This window comes from Juglans microcarpa x Juglans regia, chromosome 5D (assembly GCF_004785595.1).
Source record: "Juglans microcarpa x Juglans regia isolate MS1-56 chromosome 5D, Jm3101_v1.0, whole genome shotgun sequence".
Classification (NCBI taxonomy): domain Eukaryota; kingdom Viridiplantae; phylum Streptophyta; class Magnoliopsida; order Fagales; family Juglandaceae; genus Juglans; species Juglans microcarpa x Juglans regia.
In genome coordinates this window covers 20,665,893-20,687,056 of record NC_054602.1, presented here as the reverse complement: position 1 = coordinate 20,687,056, position 21,164 = coordinate 20,665,893, and the positions used below count along the sequence as shown (strand labels likewise).

The 21,164-nt window shown below is 37.0% G+C and overlaps 2 protein-coding genes and 1 long non-coding RNA gene across 4 annotated transcripts; all 3 read right to left on the bottom strand.

Annotated features, from left to right (window-relative positions):
* Positions 1-4,150: 4,150 nt before the first annotated feature.
* On the bottom strand, positions 4,151-5,352 carry LOC121265797 (metacaspase-9). Its single transcript, XM_041169463.1, is given in 3 exon segments — positions 4,151-4,302; positions 4,305-4,742; positions 4,992-5,352. Coding segments are annotated over 3 exon segments (951 nt in total).
* A 3,065-nt stretch (positions 5,353-8,417) lies between these two features.
* LOC121264477 lies at positions 8,418-9,335 on the bottom strand. Of its 2 annotated transcripts, none has more exons than XR_005940502.1 (3): positions 9,284-9,335; positions 8,704-8,805; positions 8,418-8,471 (listed from the first exon to the last, which is right to left on the bottom strand). It is a non-coding gene; the product is annotated as an uncharacterized LOC121264477 (long non-coding RNA). The 2 variants fall into 2 exon arrangements; XR_005940501.1 differs by lacking the exon at positions 9,284-9,335 and adding an exon at positions 9,003-9,243.
* A 277-nt stretch (positions 9,336-9,612) lies between these two features.
* Positions 9,613-13,868, bottom strand: LOC121265796. Its single transcript, XM_041169461.1, has 6 exons — positions 12,899-13,868; positions 12,439-12,527; positions 12,132-12,372; positions 11,524-12,047; positions 10,725-11,385; positions 9,613-10,184 (listed from the first exon to the last, which is right to left on the bottom strand). Exons 1-6 carry the CDS (start codon positions 13,866-13,868, stop codon positions 9,613-9,615), a joined length of 3,057 nt encoding a protein of 1,018 aa, XP_041025395.1.
* Between the last annotated feature and the right edge of the window lie 7,296 nt (positions 13,869-21,164).

Here is a 21,164-nt window from a genome sequence, read left to right as displayed (position 1 = left end):
TCTAATTTCTAGTCTGAAAAATCTTGGGCTTTAGATCTTGTTGTCCACCAGCGCATTGGTGCCATGTGGCATGTCGCATAGATGCCACATGAGGCCATATGTGATTAAAAATAATTCATAATTTTTTTCATAAGTGATTTTTCTTACGTTTCTAAATTGGTTTACCCGATTATCATGTTTTTGGCATTTTTAGGTCAAAGTTTTCAATTTAGTGAAAAGATTGTTCAATCGATAAGGGTTGAAGCTCTAAAGGAAGACATATATTTGTTTAAAAAGAAAAAGAACATGAAGAAATTAGACCCATTGTAATAAGTTAATAACCAATAGATCATGTAACTCTCAAGCAAAACAATACGTACAGAAGACAAATTATTTCAATGATGCAAGGGTTACAATGTTTCTACTAAAAGGAGGCCTATTCAAAATGCTTGGGTTTCTCTAGAACTACCCCCAAAAGCACGTAAAGATCGACATATGACATATTAGAGCGGACAGGTTACGGCCAAGAGTTCTTTTAGATGAGTATAAATATAATGACCATCATCATCATTTAAAATTTGCATCTGAAACTGTACTAACAATCATCATTGACTATAAACTCTTATCTATGTCAAGAGGATGTTATCCATGCATTGCTGATAATATATAACTTGTTTACGAATCTCTTTTTTCCAACAATGTTAAATCGCCCTTCTCAAATTCTTCCACTCACCTACGTATATAAGTACTTTGCAATCCTAAATTGCCTATTTGAAGGCAATCAATCTCATGTTCGTGGCTCCCAATACAGGAAAACTACATCTTCTGTGTAAGACCCAGCTCACTGCCATCCATGCACGTGGTTCACGGGTTCACGCCTTTGTCGCTTGTTCACGTTCATATTTCCATTTTCATGCATGTACGTTTATCCTTTTCCTCTAGGTTTTATCTCTTTACTATTTTTATCTTATATATATGTTAAACATCCTCAACCCTAGATGATGTGCCGCTCTTTCCCCTCTTCACAAAAGGCCATAGTTTCTCTGCAAAACACCAAACCGAAGGGCTCAATCCGCAACCAGTAAATCGCCACCCGCAAAGCCGTTTCACGTGCCGCAACTCCACCAAACACAGTCCTGTTGTACCTCAGCCACTCTGAGTCCATCACCCCAGCCGTGCGCCACCGCCCTCCGAGTACCCCGTCCGGTTCTCAGCTATCAGTAAAAACCAGCACCCCTGTTTCCCGCACAAAAAAAATAGAGCACCTACAGACCTCCACCGTGTGCCATCAACCTGCCAACCCACGCTGCAAGCTGTCGTTCCGTCAGCCCCATTCCACCGCACGCCACCTCAGTCTCTCGGCAAGCCACTATCATCCCCTCGCCGTGTCTCCCCTTTCGACTTTGCTCTCCCTCCGTTTCCTCTCTCACAGTATCTCCCTCTCCCTCATTTTCAGCCCTCTCTCTCTCTCTCTCTCTCTCTGTGCTACGCCATTAGAAAGTCATCACCACCTCTGTCCAACGTCTGTCGCGCTCCCACGGTGCCGCTGCCTCGATTTTTTTTCGTGGGTATGTCCCTACCGTCTCTCGCGTTTTGTCTCTTCTGGTTTTGGTTTTTGTTGTTAATAACAGTTACTTAAAAAGGGAATTGTGGTTGTCTTGGGTAACTGGTAGGTGTGAAGGGTGTTTTTTACCCTTTTGCCCTTTTTGTTTAAAACATCAGCTAAGTTGGTATTTTTTTTAACGGAAACGTGGGCTGCATGTGATTTTTTTTTATGTTTACACTTAGGCACATGTGGATTTATTTTGCTAAGTTGGTATTTTCAAGAGACTAATATTTTTATCGGATTGGTTATTAAATAAATACTGATAAATTTTTTGGAATGATTAGTAAGTGCAAAATCTTATTTTTGAATCCTTTTAAAAGAATATTTTTTTTTTATTATTTAAACAAAAGTACATGTTTCTACTTATATGATTTCGATATAGTTATATTATTTAGTATTATAAATTATAGTAAGATCTCTATTGTAAATAAGTTAGAATTAAATGTTTTAGTCGAAGTTATTAAATTGGATATTGATGAGTTTAGAAACTGATGTTGGTATTTTAGGATTAATGAAAATTTTGGGGTTTTGAGGAATTTAAAATAGGTTATTTTAGAAGTTTAGGCCTGAATATCAAAATACGAGATTGATTGAGAATTTATGGAAATTTATGTGATTATCTTGTAGATGACGATTAATTTTTTCGGCATTGTTGAGGAAATTTTTGAAAAGCTAAGAGTTCCAGGTAAACGGGGTTCCTATGCTAGGTTTTATACGAATTATTGAGACTGAGGTTGACTTTCTGAAAACTTTGCATATTTTGTGATGAAATGAAAACTTGAGAAAAACCAACCTCGGTCGTTTATTAGCATCACTCATGAAATCTGTACGATAAAGGAAAAATATTTTCTGACATGCATTGTGTAGACATGAGCAATATTTGACATGTTTCTGAAATGTGCATAAGAGCGAATATGAAAATTGAGATTTTTATACATGTGATATGGAATTTCTTTGGATCTGTTATTGATCATCTGAAAATGATATGAATGTGTTCAGCACGTGGTTTGATATGATATGGATATGAAAAACCTTTGGCATACTTATCTGATTTGATTCTGATTCTGAATATGGTTCTGATATGATATTGGTTCACGTGATATGGTTGGTACCACCATGATATGATATGATATGAGTGCACCCACTTTGGAAACAAAGTGGTCTTTTTACGTGTTCTTCCTGTGTGCACACTCGGGACTCTGAGATTGAAAAAGGGGAAGTTCACTATATGACACTGCCTGGTTTGGCCACCGGGGATAGCACAACCCTACCATGGGGGTTAAACATGGTATATGATATGATATGATATGATAAGATGAAGATGTTCAGTTATGTTATGCCAAAGTGTTTTTGAATATGAAACGGATCTATAAATATGAATAGCTGATTTTGAGTATGAAAAGATTTAAAAGTCGCTCTGATTTTCTGATAACACGTTTTTCTGAGACCTGTATATAAAAATAAAATGTTTTGTTTCTGCATACTGAAATTTTTGAAAAAGGCTCATGTTTACATACTAGTATATGTTCTCTGCTTACTGCGTTGTTGATAACTCACACCTTATCTCCACAATATTTTTCAGATGATTTGAATGTTTCAGTTGAGGATCAAGAATATGGAGCATGGGTGAGAGGAGTTAAGAATGATGGTTTAAGCATAGAAGATTTATCTGAGTATTGAGGATTTTTTTTCAGTAAGCTTGTTGTGCTCTGATGATGTGATTTGTTGAGAGGTTGATATTTATATTAGGACTTTGTATTGTCTTAGAATAATTATACTGGAGTATTTGATGTGAATTAATGAGTATTTTGTGTGATAGAGAAAAATAAGAGTATGTATTATGGGGATGGAAATGATTTTTAGATGACATGAGTTAACTCTCCGGACCATTGGGGACGGGGCGTTACATTCTGCCTCAATAATGTGCACCCACGTAAGTGTTTTATTATTTTTTTTTTTTCTAAGCAAGCATATTATAGATATATAACAGTTACATGATACAATAGTCAATATAGTGAGAAGCTCCAACATTCATCTCAAACCAGCAAATACAACACAAGAAAGAGAGAGAAAAAAAAATGAGGGATCTGAGTCAATGACTTGGCTCCCACTCATTTCTCACAAAAAGAAGCCACATGAAGTGGTTTCGATACAATCCGATAAAGGAATTGTAATACTATAACCGGAAGCCGAAGTGAAATGTTTCCTATCATTTTGACCTATTTTCTATCCTAATGAGTTGTACTTCGTTGTCCTTTGTCATTTATTAAGGTGACAGAGTGGCAAGAGACTGAAAATACAAGAAATCTTTCGGTGCAAGTACTAAGTTTCTACCTAATTACAGAGGAATCATCATGAACTTTCACTTGTCCTTTTTATAATTCCAATTGTTCTTGAAGAATAGCATATGAATCCGGAGAAAATTATTTGTACAAGAATTTTCTTCTTCCTCTCGTCATTAATATTGCAAATATACCAAAAGATGATGATCTATATAGTCCCATTGGTACTATATGTTAGTAAGTATATATATATCAAAGAAATCATGCAAATTCATTCAATGACTCATGAACCTGAAGTTTGAGGTTGCTACAAGAAAGGAGTATCAGCATTGTCATCGCTGCAATAGAGGCAAGGGTGTTGAACAAAGCCTGCAGCCTGTAAAACTTTCCTGCTCATAACCACAACTTGTCTATTGCTTAACGGGCCCAAATGATCTTCAAAACTGTCTGGACCGCATTACTGAATGCTCCATACATCTTCCCTCCAGTCATCATTGGGTTCATATCTGCAGAAGTCTCATTTTCTTGGCATCCGCTAAGCAGAATCCCTTCATCCTGCTTCCCCAATTCAAACAAATTCAGCTCAACTGGATGTGAACTAAACTTAAGACTTGCGTCGGCTCCAAAGGATTCCAGCAAGTGGCTGCCAATATCAGATGTGTTTATGCCTGTTAGTGATGCAAAGTGCTGTAGAATGGATTCAAAGGGGATTGTCCTGGGGTTACAGGATTGCAATATGGTGTTATTAGCGATGGAAGAAGGTCCAATTTGCTCTTTCTCTTTGTGAATCAGGCCTCCGCTATGGCACGAATCCGAAAGAATCGTGAAGCTAGCTTCCTTTGGCAGGCGATTTACTATATGCCGAAAGTCCACATCTACATAATAGCATTTGGATACGATTCATGAGGAAGTTTGTTATATATATATATATACCAAATAGAAGAAATTCACCAAAATATTCACAGATTCCGAGATTGTTTTGACACATATAGGCCACCATTCTGAGAATAAATCTTTAGCAGAAAAGAGCCATTAGGGGCACTTACAATTAGTTATATTTTATAAGAAAATATTCAAAGAAAGAGGTAAGAAACAAAAGGAAAAAAAATTGGCAATGTCCAAACCTGTGATGAGATTGAAATCACAAGGTACGATTGCTTCATCCTGCCTAAAGGGATGGCCTGGCCTGGTTGATGGGATCCTTGTTCCATGTCCACTATAGTGAAAGAACAGAACATCTCCCGATTCAGCTTGATTAACCATCCGATCCAATGCCTTCTTAATGTTAGCACCCGTGGGCATGACTAACGAACCAGCTGCATCAGTAAGGAGCTCTATATGCCCTTGATTGAACCCGAACCGCTCAACAAGTACGTCTCGCATGGCCAATACATCGTTGATGCATCCAAACAACTCATGTGGGGTGTTTGCATAGTTGCACCCAACCAAAACAGCCAGCCTCTTCTTCCCCTCCAAACAACTCATGTGGGGTGTTTGATTTGCAGTTTAATTAAAGTAACCTGTGTCGGTTTTAATTGGCTTCCAAGTGTGGGAGAAGAAAGAATTCTTTTGCTTCAGCTCTTGCTTACATAAAAAAACTGAAATATCTATATTTTTATACGGCTTATAATTAACTTTTTGTTCTTCGATTTATTTATTTCCAACACATTGACTAATATATAATTTGTTGCATTAGATGAGCTGTCCAGAATGTATTATTTCCACATTTTACACGCATATTCGTTTGAGTTAGATAGGCCGGGAAGGCATCACATAATAAACAAAACTCTAAGTTACAAATATTATGGAATATTCCTCCTTTTTTCAAATGCTTGATTAGTTGATTATATTTTATTTTATTTAGTAATCATCTTTTCAAATATCTGTCCTTCCAACTCTTGAATTCACATCAACAAGTTAAGTCTTCCATGAATATCATGTCCTAGCCTTGTAGTTTAATGTTAGATCGATAAGAACCCCAAATCTAGTATTCAAATGAGGTATGATGACTTGGACATGACTCGACCCTACAACTCTTTTTTTTAGTTGTTGGGTATGCTTTATTCGATGAAAGAAAAGTTTGATTGCCCAAATTTGAGCACTTGAGAATCCATAATCCAAATGCCAAAATATTCAGCCACAAAGGAAAATGCTTAAAAATCAATTCCTCTATCGGTTCCTGCATGGAATTAGGTTGAAATATTTATATTACTTTTGTTTTCGGTTTATTAATAAATATATATATGGACTAATATATATATATATATATATATATATATATATATATTTGTTGCATTAGGTGAAGTGTCCAAATTATATTGTAATTTCCATATTTAACACAAGTTGGCTAGAACAGTACTTAATTAATTGTGGTGGCCTCACATAAACAAACTTATAATTTTTTTTTATATCAAAACATCATGCATTTCATCAAATAATAGAATTACAAGGAATTCTTATCAACCCAAACAACTTGGGCAACAGATTGTGGTACATGGTCCTCCCACATAACAGTATCATTAATATTCCATGCTAAGTGAGCCAACTTATGTGCTGCCTCATTATCCAACCTGATTACATGTTGACAATTACACACACTAAAACTTGTCATCAAAGCTTAGACTTCTTTCAGTAGATTCTCCACCTTTGAAAGAGAAGTTGCAGCTGGTCTTTGTAGCTCGTTAATCAACACCAAACAATCAAATTCCAAAATTAGTCTAGAGATACCTGACTAAAGACAAAATGGAAGACCTCGAAGCATAGCAACCAATTCCACTGTTGCTGGATCATCAACCTTGTTCTCGACTTTACTTGCTACCATTATAACACTGCCCCTTTCATCCCTGAGTATAACCCCCCCTCCAGCTTTATGTTGGCTAAAGAACATAGCTCTATCAACATTAAGCTTGAGAAAACCAGTAGGATGAGGTTTCCAGCTGCACACTATCTTTGGATTTGAACTTGAAGACTGCACCAGCTTGTTGTGGAATTTCTTCAAGGACAATGCATGAGCAATCACTTGTTTAGGTGCGAAAGAAGTATTCTCATGAATCCTCTTATTTCTCCTAAACCATAATCCCCATGCAATTAAGAAAAAAGTTTGAAAATCATCCATAGTCCCCTTCTCTTTCAACAACAACACTAAATCCAAAAAACTTTGAGGTTCTGCACTCTCAAACAGCAAAGGCAAATAAAGTTTTCAGACCTCTGCTAATTCAGGACAGTAGACAAGAGCATGTGATAGGTCCTCCTCTTCACTTCTACAGAAGCAACACATTGTGTCAATCTCAACATGTTTCTGTCTTAGGTTACAGCAGGTTGGTTGTAACGCCCCGACTCCGAGAGTCCAGAGAGTTAACTCATATAACTTAATAATCAACTCCAACAATCCTAATGTATCTCCAATTCCAAGAATATATATACTTCCAAAACTTCAAATCAAACGTAAATACTTTAAATTAATAAACCATACATACTCACATATCAAATCCTCAGTCCAACAACCCAAATAAAATATCAACTTTTCTCCATGTCTCAAATAACAAATTAGAATAGAATAAAATTAACATAAGTTTCCATAAACCGTCTAAATCCATTGAAATCAACTTAATAAATAAATAACATCCAACAGCAGTACTAATACCACAAGATACCCAATATCTATTCACGGATAATCTTGTCCACAAACTCTAATACTGATCCTCAGCTGAACCATCAATGTCATATGAAAATATTATGAAGATTAAGAGGTGAGTTATCAACAACTCAGCAAGCAGAGAACATATACTAGCATGTAAACATGAGCATTTATAACGTTCAACATGCAGAACAAAACATTTACTTTCAGAATGCAGAAACAATATATTTTCTTTCATAATGCATAAATAAAACTTGTTATAAAACATCAGAGCGAAATTTTCAGAAAAACAAACTTGTTCCTAAAAAGAAATCCTTTAGCATATCCAAACTGAAACATTATATTTATATCATCTCATAGCCTCACATCGGGACAAATACCATGTTTAACCCTCGTGGTAGGGTTATAAACCACCATTATACCCGTGGCTAGGCCGTATACCATGTTTCACCCCCGTGGTAGGGTTATAAACCATCATTATACCCGTGGCTGGGCCTTAACAAAAACAGAACGGAACATCATCGGAATCAGATCACATTCATATACAGAATTAGAACTTCATGCTAAGGTTTTCAGATGATACATCATATCAAAACAAAATACTGAATAGCTTCAGATCATTTCACATGTTCGAAATAAACAGAATCCAAAACATCTTCATTTATTCATAGCAAAACTTTTAGATTTTCATATTCGCTCTTCTTGCATAATTCAGAAACAAAATGCATAAAATTAGCTCATGTCTACACCAGTCATGACAGAAGAATACTTTCTCTTATATAGAATTTTTGCACATGCAAAACAAACATCTGAGGTCGTTTTCAGGTTTCTATTCAAAAACAAACATGCACATTTTCAAAGTCAACCTCATTTCATTTCTTTTATGCAAATTTAGTATATGAACCCCGCTTACCTGACTTCCGTGTATTATCAACACCTTGAGTTGAAACTCTAGTAGTGACACCACCTAAACAAAACATATACCCAACATTTAATAAACCAATACAGTAAGCTACTATTTATTGAGTAATAAACCAAAACAGTCCCTTCTTAACTCAATAACTATCATAACAATTAAACCCGAATAGTACTCTCCTCAAACCATTCGCATTTAAAACCCAAAACAACCACCTTTTATTAACACCAAACCAACCATAATCATTTCCAAAACCCTACCAAAGGCTTCGGGAGTGACTTACCTAACAGAGTCACGAAAACTTCAAACCACTTCAAACCGACACAACCCACTGTAGTCTATGCCCAAAAAATTCACAGCAATCTCTAGTGAAAGAGAAAGTGACCTGCGCAAGGAAAACTTGAGAAGTTTGAGTGTGTGCATACGGCAAGCAAAACAGAGTGGTTTGTGTGTGTAAACAAAACAGGGCAAACCCGCATAGAAGAGAGGCCTGCGCGGGTAAACCAGAAGAAACAGAAGAAGAAGAAAGAAATAAAAATTAAAAAAATGAAAGAGAGAAGCCGGATTGAGAGAAGGAATTACCAACGGTTGTTCAAGAAAAATACAACAGTGGAGTCAAAAGCTGAAGCTCCAACACCCGGGTTGAACGCACGGTGAAGGGATAGAGAAATTGAGAGGAACCGATTGAAAAGGTCTGCAGAAAGGTGCGAGTTCGTTTCTTGAGCGTGATAAGAGGTAAAAACAACTGCAAGAGTTATGGGTTTGGTGCGCACAGTTTGAGCGATATTCAGAAATGCAGTGCAGTGGGAAGAAACCGTGCAGAAGAAAAGTAGTGCAGCAGAAAAGGGGAATTAAACACTCACCAAAACGACGCCGATCGAGTCTCTCATCAAGTGCTCGTGGGCCAGCTTCGTGCAACCTGGCTGACTTCAAAGAACTGGGCTTAGAGCCTGAATGTTACATCCTCCCCCCCTTATAAAAATTCCGTCCTCGGAATTTGTCACAAGTCGTCGAGATCACTGACGAACAACTGTGGATACTTTGCTTGCATTTCCTCTTCCAATTCCCAAGAGGTTTTACTGATAGCATGATTATTCCATACCACTTTAACCAATGGAATAGTCCGTTTCCGTAACACTTGTTCTTTTCTCTCTATAATCCGCATCGGTTCTTCTGTATAAGTCAAATTCTCCTAAATTTGAAAAGGTTCGAAGTCGATAACGTGGGTGGGGTCAGATACATACTTCCTCAGCATAGATACATGAAACACGTCGTGCACTCCTAAGAGTGCTGGTGGTAGGGCTACTCTGTAAGCTACTGGTCCAATCCGGTCAAGAATCTTGAAAGGCCCGACAAATCTAGGGCTTAGCTTGCCCTTCTTTCCAAACCTCAAAACCCCTCTCATGGGTGCAATCCTCAATAATACCTTATTCCCGACCTCAAACTCTAATTGGCGACGACGATTATCTGCATAGCTTTTCTGTCGACACTGAGCTGCTCTCATTCTAGCTCGAATGGTCTCAATCTTTTCTGTTGTCTTCTGTATGATTTCTGGACCCAAAATTTGTCTTTCCCCCACCTCATCCCAATACAAAAGAGATCTACACTTCCTACCGTATAGTGCTTCATAAGGTGCCATCTCAATGCTAGCCTGGTAACTGTTATTATAAGCAAACTCTACTGAAGGCAAGTGTCGTATCCAGGTTCCCTTGAAATCTAGCATACACGCCCTCAACATATCTTCCAAAATTTGAATGGTCCTTTCTGCGGGTGAAATGCAGTGCTGAAATTTAACTTAGTGCCCATGGCATCCTGTAAGCTTCGCCAAAATTTTGAAGTGAAATGAGGATCCCTATCCGACACAATGGATACGGGTACCCCATGCAACCTCACTATTTCTTGTATATACAGTTCGGCTAGTTTTTCCAACTTATAAGAAACTTTGATAGGCACAAAGTGAGCTGTCTTCGTCGAACGGTCCACTATCACCCATATTGCATCATGTCCCGTCAACGTCCGTGGTAGGCCTATAACGAAATCCATAGAGATATGGTCCCATTTCCATTCTGGAATCTGTAGTGGTTGCAATAACCCTGCTGGTCTCTGATGTTCTACTTTCACCTGTTGGCAGGTTAGACACTGTGCCACAAATTTGGCAATCTCTCTCTTCATGCCATTCCACCAAAAAGACCCCTTCAAATCCCGATACATTTTTGTACTACCTGGGTGAACTGTGTAAGGGGAGCGGTTCGCTTCTTCGAGGATAAGTCTTTATATCATCATTGTGCGGCAGACATAACCTACTTCTGAACCTTAACACTCCATCTTCAGAAACACTGAACTCAGATTTATTTCCTTTTTCTACTTCTTCTACTAATCTCGCTACCTCGAAATCTTCTTTTTGAGCAAGCTTAATTCTGTCTATCAAAGCTGGTTGAACTGTTAAACTGGCTATCAATGCCTGCTGATCACCAGTAACAACTTCAATAGCAGCTCTTTCTAAGTTCATTAATAAATGGGGCTGAGTGGTAAGAGTAGCAACTGCTGGTCCAATTGGCTTCCTGCTAAGTGCATCAGCTACAACATTAGCTTTGCCTGGATGGTAGTTAATATTGCAGTCGTAATCCTTGACTAGTTCAAGCCATCTCCTCTGCCTCATATTTAGTTCTTTCTGAGTGAAGAAGTACTTTGAACTCTTGTGATCCGTGTAGATTTCGCACCTTTCACCATATAAATAATGTCTCCAAATTTTAAGTGCAAAAACAACAGCGGCTAACTCCAAATCATGCGTGGGATAATTTTGCTCATATGTCTTCAATTGCCGAGAAGCGTATGCTATTACTTTCCCAAGATGCATCAATACACACCCCAAACCCAATCGTGAAGCGTCACTATAAACCACAAAACCTCCTCTTTCGCTAGGGACTGCCAAAACTGGAGTTGTCACCAATCTCTTCTTCAATTCCTAGAAGCTTTTCTCACATTTCTCAGTCCATTCATACTTATTGTTCTTCCTGGTAAGGGCGGTAAGGGGAACCGCTATTTTTGAGAAATTGTCTATAAATCGACGGTAATAACCAGCCAAACCCAAGAAACTCCTAACTTCATGCACATTGGTTGGTTGAGTCCAGTTAACTATTGCTTCAATTTTTCCGGGATCTATTGAAATACCATCCTTGGAGACTACATGTCCCAAAAATGCAATAGACTTAAGCCAAAACTCACACTTCTTCAACTTAGCAAATAATTTCTTATCCTTGAGTGTCCCAAGTATTTGTCTCAGATGCTCTTCATGTTCAGCTTTGTTCTTAGAGTAGATTAATATGTCGTCAATAAACACTACCACAAATTTATCCAAGAATTCATGAAATACCCGATTCATCAAATCTATAAATACCGCTGGGGTGTTGGTTAGGCCAAAAGGCATGACCAAGAATTCATAATGGCCGTACCTGGTCGTGAAAGCTGTCTTAGGTACATCCTCCGCCTTGATCTTCAATTGATGATAACCCGATCTGAGATCAATCTTGGAGAAAACCTGAGCACCTCGCAACTGATCAAGTAAATCATCGATGCGGGGTAGCGGATATTTATTCTTTATGGTCACTCGGTTCAGTTCTTTGTAATCTATACACATTCTCATTGTCCCATCCTTCTTCTTCACAAATAAAACTGGAGCTCCCCAAGGTGACACACTAGGCCTGATGAAACCTTTGTCTAATAAATCTTGCAACTGTTCTTTGAACTCGGCTAACTCTGATGGTGCCATTCGATAAGGGGCTTTGGAAAGAGGCGTCGTGCCTGGGGCTAACTCAATAGCAAACTCTACCTCCCACTCGGGTGGCAATCCAGACAAATCTTCAGGAAAAACCTCCGGATACTCTCTCACAATGGGAATCTCTTCTAACTTCAATTCTTCCTTTGGTTCATCCACTACAAAAGCCAAGTATCCCTGACATCCATCACGTAATAACTTGTCAATCTGAAAAGCAAAAATAACTTATGGAAAGGTACGCACTCTGGAACCCATAAACCGAAGTTCCTCCTCTTCCGGAAACTTGAACACCACTTCCCTTTTAAAACAATCAATACTAGCGTAACAAGAAGCTAACCAATCCATTCCCAAAATCACATCAAATCCAATCATAGGAAAGACTATTAGGTTAGCTGGCATTTCCCTCCCGCTAATAATTATTGGACACTTAAGTATAATCTTGTTGCAAGTCACTATATCACCTGCTGGGGTTGAGACCCTCAAATTGTAATCCATTTCATCAGCATCAACGGGGCAGAACTTAACGTAATCCATTGAAATAAAAGAGTGGGTAGCCCCCGAGTCAAATAAAACAGTAGCCTTTTTGAGAAACAGGGGAATAATTCATGTGTTTACGTCATATAATCCATAAGGATAACAAGATAAGTAATCCTAAATTCTCAACATATAAAGCTAAAAAAAAAAAAGGTCAGAAAGATTATACCTGTGATTACATCATTCCTGTCCTCAGCTTCTCCCGGTGTCAAAGCAAACACCCGTGCCGGTACAGTCCTCTGTTGATTGTTGCCTTGGTTATTCGGCCTAAAGTTTTGAGGTGGGTTGGGCCTTCTGTTGTTCTCTGCAAGCAATGGACATTCTCTAATGAAGTGCCCATCCTTCCCGCATTTGAAACATGATCCCACTTCCTTTCTGCACTCCCCAAGGTGTATGCGGTTACAGAACTTAACAGGGTTAGAGGTATGATTTCCCTGTATCTGTCTCTGACTTGAACTGCTCCCCTCATTTCTCTTTTTCCATTGCCCTTGATACGAACTAGGGCATCCTTGTGGAGCAACTCTCTTCGTCTGTTCTTGCAATTCAGCACCCCTCTTGAGATTCTGCTCAACTAGCATTGCCTTGTGTACTAATTCTAAAAAATTCTGAATCTGTAGGACCATCACTTGTTCATAAATCCTGTAGTTCAAACCTTCCTCAAACTTCCTGGTCTTTTTCTCCTCATCAGGAATCAAGTATGCGGCGAAACGTGATAATTCCACAAACTTTGCAGCATACTGGCGCACAGTCATGGTCCCTTGTACTAAATTGGTGAACTCTCGAACTCTCGCTTCTCTATCTGCTTTAGGAAAAAATCGGTCAAAGAAATTCTGCTTGAATTGAGCCCAAACAATCACTCCAGTCCCCTCAGCTTCCCTGATGACTTTTTCAGAATTCCACCACCTCTTCGCTTCTCCAGTTAGTTTAAAAGCTGCGGACCGAACTTTCTGCTGATCAGTACACTCCAAAACATCGTATATCTCTTCAATGTCTTGAATCCAATCCTCCGCTGCGTTCGTATCGCCTCTTCCATCAAAGGTGGGAGGATGCGTACGATTAAACTGTTCAAACGTGCAACCCCCATCATTGTTGTTTTCATTCAAATCTTCAAGGCTTCGAACTCTACGACGGGCCGCCATCCCGAAAGCTTAAACTTGGTGAAACGTTCTAAAATAAATAAAAGCGAAAATATTAGCTGAAAAGAATAAATCTATAGAATAAATAAAATATACGCATAAACTCAAATATGTATATAAATATATATATCAAATAGCCATTTAAGCCTGACTCACTTAGCACTCACATACATCATTGGAACCTAAGACATCAAAGTCATGGATTCAATTTTAACATCTGCCAAATCTAAAACCTCAAATCCTATCAAAATCAATCGTAAGATTCTAGAAGTTCAAACTTAAATATCCACATGATCATCCTTATAGTCTCCAAGTTCCTATACTGAAATTTTACATCCTATGATCCCACAGATATCTAAACCTCCAAGGTTTATAGTATGCAGAATTCAAACCTGGCTCTGATACCAACTGTAACGCCCCGGACTCTCAGAGTCGGGGCGTTACATTGGTAAACAGTTTTTACATGCCCTCCAAGCAAAAATCTTTATCTTATGAGGGATCTTCAACTTCCATAATACTTTTCACAAAGAGTTTTGTTGATTACTTGTAGAGCTTTCATCAACAGACTCCTCACTGATACTTTTAAAAATCTGTATGCATTGTTAACACCGAAACACCCATTTCTCTCATGACTCCAGATCCATTTATCCTCATTGCCTTCTGGACAGATAATAATATTAAGGATGCCAGCAGCTACAATTGGATTGAAGAAAGCCCTAACTTTTTGAACATTCAACCATCGAGTATCAATATCAATAAGTGAGTCAACTGTCTCATTCCTCTCCCCTTCCTCCACTGCATTCAGTTCAGCCTGCAAGATTTTGTGACTAGGGACCCAGGGATCTATCCACACTTTTATCAATTTACCATCACCCACATGCCATTGGAAACCCTTAAAAAGAAAAGATTTGGCTTCCCATATTCCTCTCTAAGCATAAGAAGGCCTATCTTTGAATAAAAAAAATATATATGTTTTTGGAAAATATTTAGCTTTAAAAACTTTGTGAAGCAGTGTATCTTTCTCTTGTAAGATCCTCCACCCTTGTTTTGCTAAAAGAGCCAAATTGAACAGCTTCCATATCCCATACTCCCATATGCTAAAAGAGCAAAATTAAATATGTTATTTTTATAGAGTAATTATATAAGTTAATGATGTAATTTGCATCTAATTTCTTATTATTGACAATATAAAATATAAAATAATATATGTTATCAATTAATAATACATCATAAATCATGTGATAATTTATGTCATTAATCATTATATGTAAATACTAAATAGAAAATAGTAATGATTCATGAAGAAATATTAGTTCCATAATTATTTTTTATTCAATACATATGAAAAAATATACATTATGTGAAAAATTCAGTACTACTAATCAAGTCAGCCAAGTTCCAACCATCATTGATCTCATAAAAATATTTATTTCTTATAATTACCAATCATGCAATTTTTCTTGAAAAAGCAATATAATACATAATCAATGACTTGTATATATACAAATAATATCACCAGAACATCAAATAATTATATATATAAAACCACCAACACAAATTGAAATTATCTATGTGCATGCATCATTAAAACTTAAAAGACTTTTGGTTGGAAGAATTCTTGCATGTTTTTTGGTAAATGAATGATACTATATTACTAAAATAGTAAATACATTATACATCATAGATTCACATATACTCTACTATTTACACTTAATTAAGACTTAAAGCAATTAGATAATGTTTTTAAGATACCTAAGTTGCAAATAAGCATTAGTAATATATGCTATCAATTGATCATATATGATATATTGTTGTGAAACTAAAGAGAGATAATAAAATATACAAGATAACATTGGCTCTTTAGGAGCTCAATATTATTCACTGCTAATTTTTATTTTTTTTACTTAGACTCGTAGTACATACTCATACATATGAATACTAGGGTTAGTGCTTCGCTTGAGCGGTGTGTCAAGCACCTATCGAGCGAACTCATGGATTAATATTCGCTCAAGCTCCAGATCGAGCGTAAGACGAGCGAACTCACGAGTTGATCTTAGCTCAAGCGCCATATTGAGTGGAAGTCGAGCGAACTCACGGGTTGATCTTTGCTCAAGCTCCAGATCGAGTCGAAGTCAAGCAAACTCACGGGTTGCTATGGACGCTTGCTGAATTGCATCAAACGACGTCGTTTCATGCAACTTGAATTTTGTTTTTATATTACCCATGTTGAAACAACGTCGTTTAGCCTTATTTTCAAGCCAAACGATGTCGTTTCAACCCAGGTTCTCTCATTTATCACCCCTCCCCCTCAGTTCTCTTTCACTCTCTCATTCTCCCTCTTGAGTCACTCTCACAAATGGTGAAGAAAGTTAAGAAACCCTAGAACTCCCAGTGCCTCCGCTGCAGCTCCCAGAGCCTCTGTCGTAGCTTCCAACCGCTCCATCACACACAGCCATTGTTCTAAGGCACGAAATCACTTTTGATCATTTTTATCTCGTGTAACCCGTGAGTTCCTATTTACATTGAACAAAATGGGAAAAATGAAGTTTAGGAAACCAAAAAGATCCATAGGACCATATCAATTGATTTTTAATCACATATTTTCTGCCATGGTCTTACATGTTTTGCTTTTGGTGATGTAATTTTTTATGGGTAGTTGGGGTTTTTGCATTTAGCACGATTTTGTGATTTGATCTTTATAAATTTTTTATGTTTACATAATTTCATGTGTTTGATTATTGGTTATGACGAAGTCTATGGATACTTGTTTGTTACTAATATGTTAATTGTTAAGTTGGTGATTTGATTATTTGTTACTAGCTTAGTGATTTCACATTTATCATTTGAATGTCATAAATGCTTAAGTCTAGAAAAAATTCAGATTTGGACTTGTTATGTTAATTTTTGTTTGATTATTCTTTTAGATGGACCTTACAAAGGAAACGATTCTAGGAGACTCTACCACCTATGATGTTAATGAGTCAATATAAGGGTTTAGTGTCATTCCTCCACTCCCACCCAAACCCAATGTAGTACTAAAACGAGTGGTAGTGGAACTAATGGTGGTAGAGCTAGGTCAATGGTTTGGGATCACTTTACAAAAATACCAAAATGTGTTCCCACTAAATCTAGGGCTGCATGTAATTATTGTGATGCTTTGTATGCATATGATACGAAGACCAAAAGTACAAAATCCATGAAGTACCATATTGAGAAAAAGTTTAAGAAATGTCTGTTTAATAAGACAAACAAGTCTCAAACTACTTTATGTTGGAAGGCGAAGGATGGAGGAAGTGGTAATGGGGGACTGGTTCCCATATAATTTGGTGTTGAAGCTTGCAGACAAGGCTTAGCAAAGATGTTGATTCTTGATGAGTTGCTCTTTAAGTTCGTTGAAGGGGAGGGTTTCAAAAGATTTATACTTGTTGTTTTCCCTAAGTGGGTTCGTGTCATGATTGCGAAAGATTGTTTTAATGTGTATTTAAGGGAAAAAAATAAGTTGAAAACTACTCTTTAAGGGCAACAGATTTCCCTTACCATAGATACATGGACATCCGTGCAAAACCTCAATTATATGTGTCACTACACACTTTATTGATGATGATTGGAATCTACACAAGAGAATTATTTCTTTTTCTTTGGTTGAAAATCACAAGGGTGATACACTTGGTAAGGCCATAGAGGTGTGCTTGCATGATTGGGGGTGACTGAAAATACTTGCAATCACTGATGATAATTCAAGTTCTAATAACGAAGTAATATCTTATTTGAAAAAGAAAACCAAGCACAGGAGGGACACTGTCTTAGGAGATCAATTCTTGCATGTTCAGTGTTGTGCCCACATATTGAATTTAATTGTCTATGAGGGTTGAAAGGGTATGATGACTCTATTGCAAGGGTGAGAAGTGTTGTGAAATACGTGAAATCCTCTCCTCAAAGGTAGAGTACATTTAAGTCATTTGTACAATTAGGAGACATTACGTGCAAATGTCATGTTTGCATGGATGTGCAAACTAGGTGGAACTCCACCTATCTTATGTTGGAGAGGGCAGTTAAATTTAGAAAAAATTTCAAACGATTAGCAGAAGAAGATTCAAGCTTTCGTGCTAGTATTGGAGATGATGATGATGACAATGATGAAGATGATGATTCTTATATGTGGAGAATGGCAAGGAAGTTAGGGCCTCCCAAGAATGATGACTGGGAGAAGGTAAAGTTGTTTGTGAGGTTTCATCAACTTTTTCATGATGCAACTTTACGTTTTTCGGGGGGTGAATATGTAACTTGCAACTCTTTTTTATGGAGTTAGTTACAATTCAAGATGCGGTTGATATGGAGTGTGAAGAAGGTAGCTCCGTGGTGGGATTAATGGTGGCGAATATGAGGAAAACATTTGATAAATATTGGGGTAACATTGAAAATATGAATTTGTTGTTGTATGTTGGGGTTGTTCTTTATCCTCAGTACAAGATGAAATATCTTGAATTTTCAATAGAATCAATGTATGTGCATGAGCCAACAAATGTGGTTGATTTGAGTTGAAAGGTGAAAGATGCTTTAACTCGCATGTATGATGCATATGTTGAAAATGAAGAAGGGGACAATTCTGGTCAACAACAACAGCGCAAAAGTCTCCTACGTGAAGATGTAAGTACTACAGTTAGTAGACTTGAGGATAGAAAGGCATAGAGATTGGCCCTCTTTAAGCAATGATTAACGTCGAAAAACTCTTTGGAAAGTAAGTCAGGGGTTGATAGATACTTAGCCAAGACTTGTGAGGAACAAGATGCAAGTTTTGACATTCTAAATTGGTGGAAGGTTAATTCAGTTCGGTATCGGGTACTTTCAGAAGTTGCATGCAATGTACTTGCAATACCGATATCTAGCACGGCAGATCATGTACTTGATCCTTTCCGAAATAATTTATCTCCCAATGATGGTTGAGGATCTCATTTGTGCACAAAATTGGCTTTGTTCTTCTTCTACTCCTATCAGCCTTATGCTTTTAATGGATGGGGTAGAAGATTTTGAGAAGTAGCTTGATATGGGTATGCCACAATTACAAATTTACTTCATATGATATCTTTTATGATTTATTTGTTTTGTAAATTTATATAACTTGTTTTGTTTTATCTTTTATGTATAGAACTTGTTGGGGATGTTGAAAATTCTATGGAAGCATTGAATACAATGCCTACACCCAATGGAGATGAATGAGGTGAGAAGAATATACTTTTATACTACTATACTAGTTACTTTTGTTATTAAACTAAGACATTTAATATTTGTTTGCTATGTTTTTACAGTAAAGTTGTGAAGACTTGGAGACTAAAGACTTGGAGTTCAAGTTTTTTTTTTTTTATTACTATTCAGTTATTTATAATTTGTAATTTTGACTTAGATGCATGGATTGTAATTTTTAAATCCTATCGTGTATTTTCTTTACTTTTTTTTTTTTCCTTCCATTTGGAGTTTGAATGATTAGGAATTTTTAGTTTTATTAGTTTTTTTTCCTTTTTTCTATACTTTTCTTTTATTTATATTTTGGATGTTATTTCTTATTGGCATTTTGCATCTTCTTCTATTTGTTTCTTTTTTTGTTTATTTTGTATGTTAATAATAATTTAGGTTGAAAATAGTCTCAAAATCAAGACTTGGGCCAAAACTTGACTAGTAAAGTTTGTTGGGCCAAAACTGGAAAAGTGGCCCATTGGGGTAAGGGTCAGTCCGAACCGATTGGCAATGGTCTGGTCAGGTCCATATGCCACTTCGGTCCTGCCCAAGGTGGGAAAACCCTGGACCAAGCGCTTTCGGTCCGATCTGCAAAATTCCCTAGGGATTGACTAGACCAACCCCCTAACACCAACATGATATATTTTCCATTCTTCATCACTTCTTCTATACGTTCTTCTCTATGCTTCAGGACCCAGCAAAGTGTGGTGATGATTTTCTTATTTTGCAGGACAAGTTTTCTATTGGTCCGACCATGCAAAGATCTACTTTAATAATTGGTGCTGTTCGTGGGATCTCTTTGTTTCAATAATTACTCTCTTCAAAGACTGTTGTCCAATCTAAGTCCTATCATGTAAACAAGTCCGAGCCACGCTTGTAGCTCCCCAAAAGCTATTGTCGAGCAACTTTCTATTCCTGAGCAATTTGTTGGTGAAATTATTCCGTACTCGAGCACTTCATTTCGATCAAGTGATCTGGGGTAGAGCTTGATAATCTTGAAATCGTCCTAGATCAAGCTACTACGATAGCGAGATTATGCATTTTAAAAATATTTTATTTGTCAGACTATATGTTTTGAAGAGTTTGCAAATGCTCTAGATCCGAGCACTTTATAACGATCATCTAATTCTGAGCATCTTTGTAACCAAGTTATCCTAGTATGGTCAAAGATCTCCCGATCAGATTCTCTTAGTTTTCGGCAAAATTATTCCGCAAGCATCTTCAAACTCTTCTTGGCTCAGTTACTGCGTATAATTGCAAGCAAGGGTTTTTTTTCTTCAGCTTAGTAATTGCAGCTAGAAATCGGTCTTGCTCGGTATTCCCGACCAAGATTTTATTTTCTTCCTAATGGGTATTGACAAGCAGTGTCTTGCAAAAAGCTATAGTAGTTTCTAGAAAATGGACCATATTTTTATGGCATGGTTGAAAACCAAGGGATCTGATCAGGAGATCTTTAACTCAGCCGAGATAATTCAGTGATGAATGAGCTCAAAATGAGATGATCGACATAAAGTACTCGGATTGGGAGTGTTTGCAGATTCGGGTCTTGGATTTTTAAGTTGGTTGGTATTATCAAACCTACTTGAATGTGGGAGGGAACTAACTGTATATTGCTCGAGAGCTTAGGCTTGGGAGTTCACAAAGTGCTCGAAAATGACTAGCATACTTACTCAGAAACTGAAATAATTATTAATTAATAGCTAATGCTATTGTGACTTGGAATGAAATTCTATGTCACCATAATTAACTCAAAGTTGGTATATATGTTAGCTTACACATGGCGATGTTTCACTGGAAAGGACATCTTTTTTAAGTTTTTTATCAAAAGTTATATGCTATTAATTCAAACGTTTTTCTCCTATATCTATACATAAATACCAGAAAGGATTCTATGTGTATGACACATAATCTCAGTTGAAACGCATTGCCAAAACAAAAAGGTGGAAATGGCAAATTAAAGACCAATTTTGAATTAATGCATAAATTTAAACCTAAATATAATAATTACATTTTGTAAAATGATAACATTATTAGTCCAATGAATATTATTTATTTTTATGAATTATT

Bases quoted from the DNA above. Each gene is read 5' to 3' on its own strand.
- LOC121265796 (XM_041169461.1), bottom strand. From the start codon at position 13,868: ATGGCGGCCCGTCGTAGAGTTCGAAGCCTTGAAGATTTGAATGAAAAC. The intron at 11,386-11,523 runs GTTAGGAGTTTC...AAAAGCTTCTAG, and splicing joins AACCAACCAATGTGCATGAA to GAATTGAAGAAGAGATTGGT. The intron at 10,185-10,724 runs GTAGGTTATGTC...TTTCACCCGCAG, and splicing joins TGGAGTGTTAAGGTTCAGAA to AAAGGACCATTCAAATTTTG.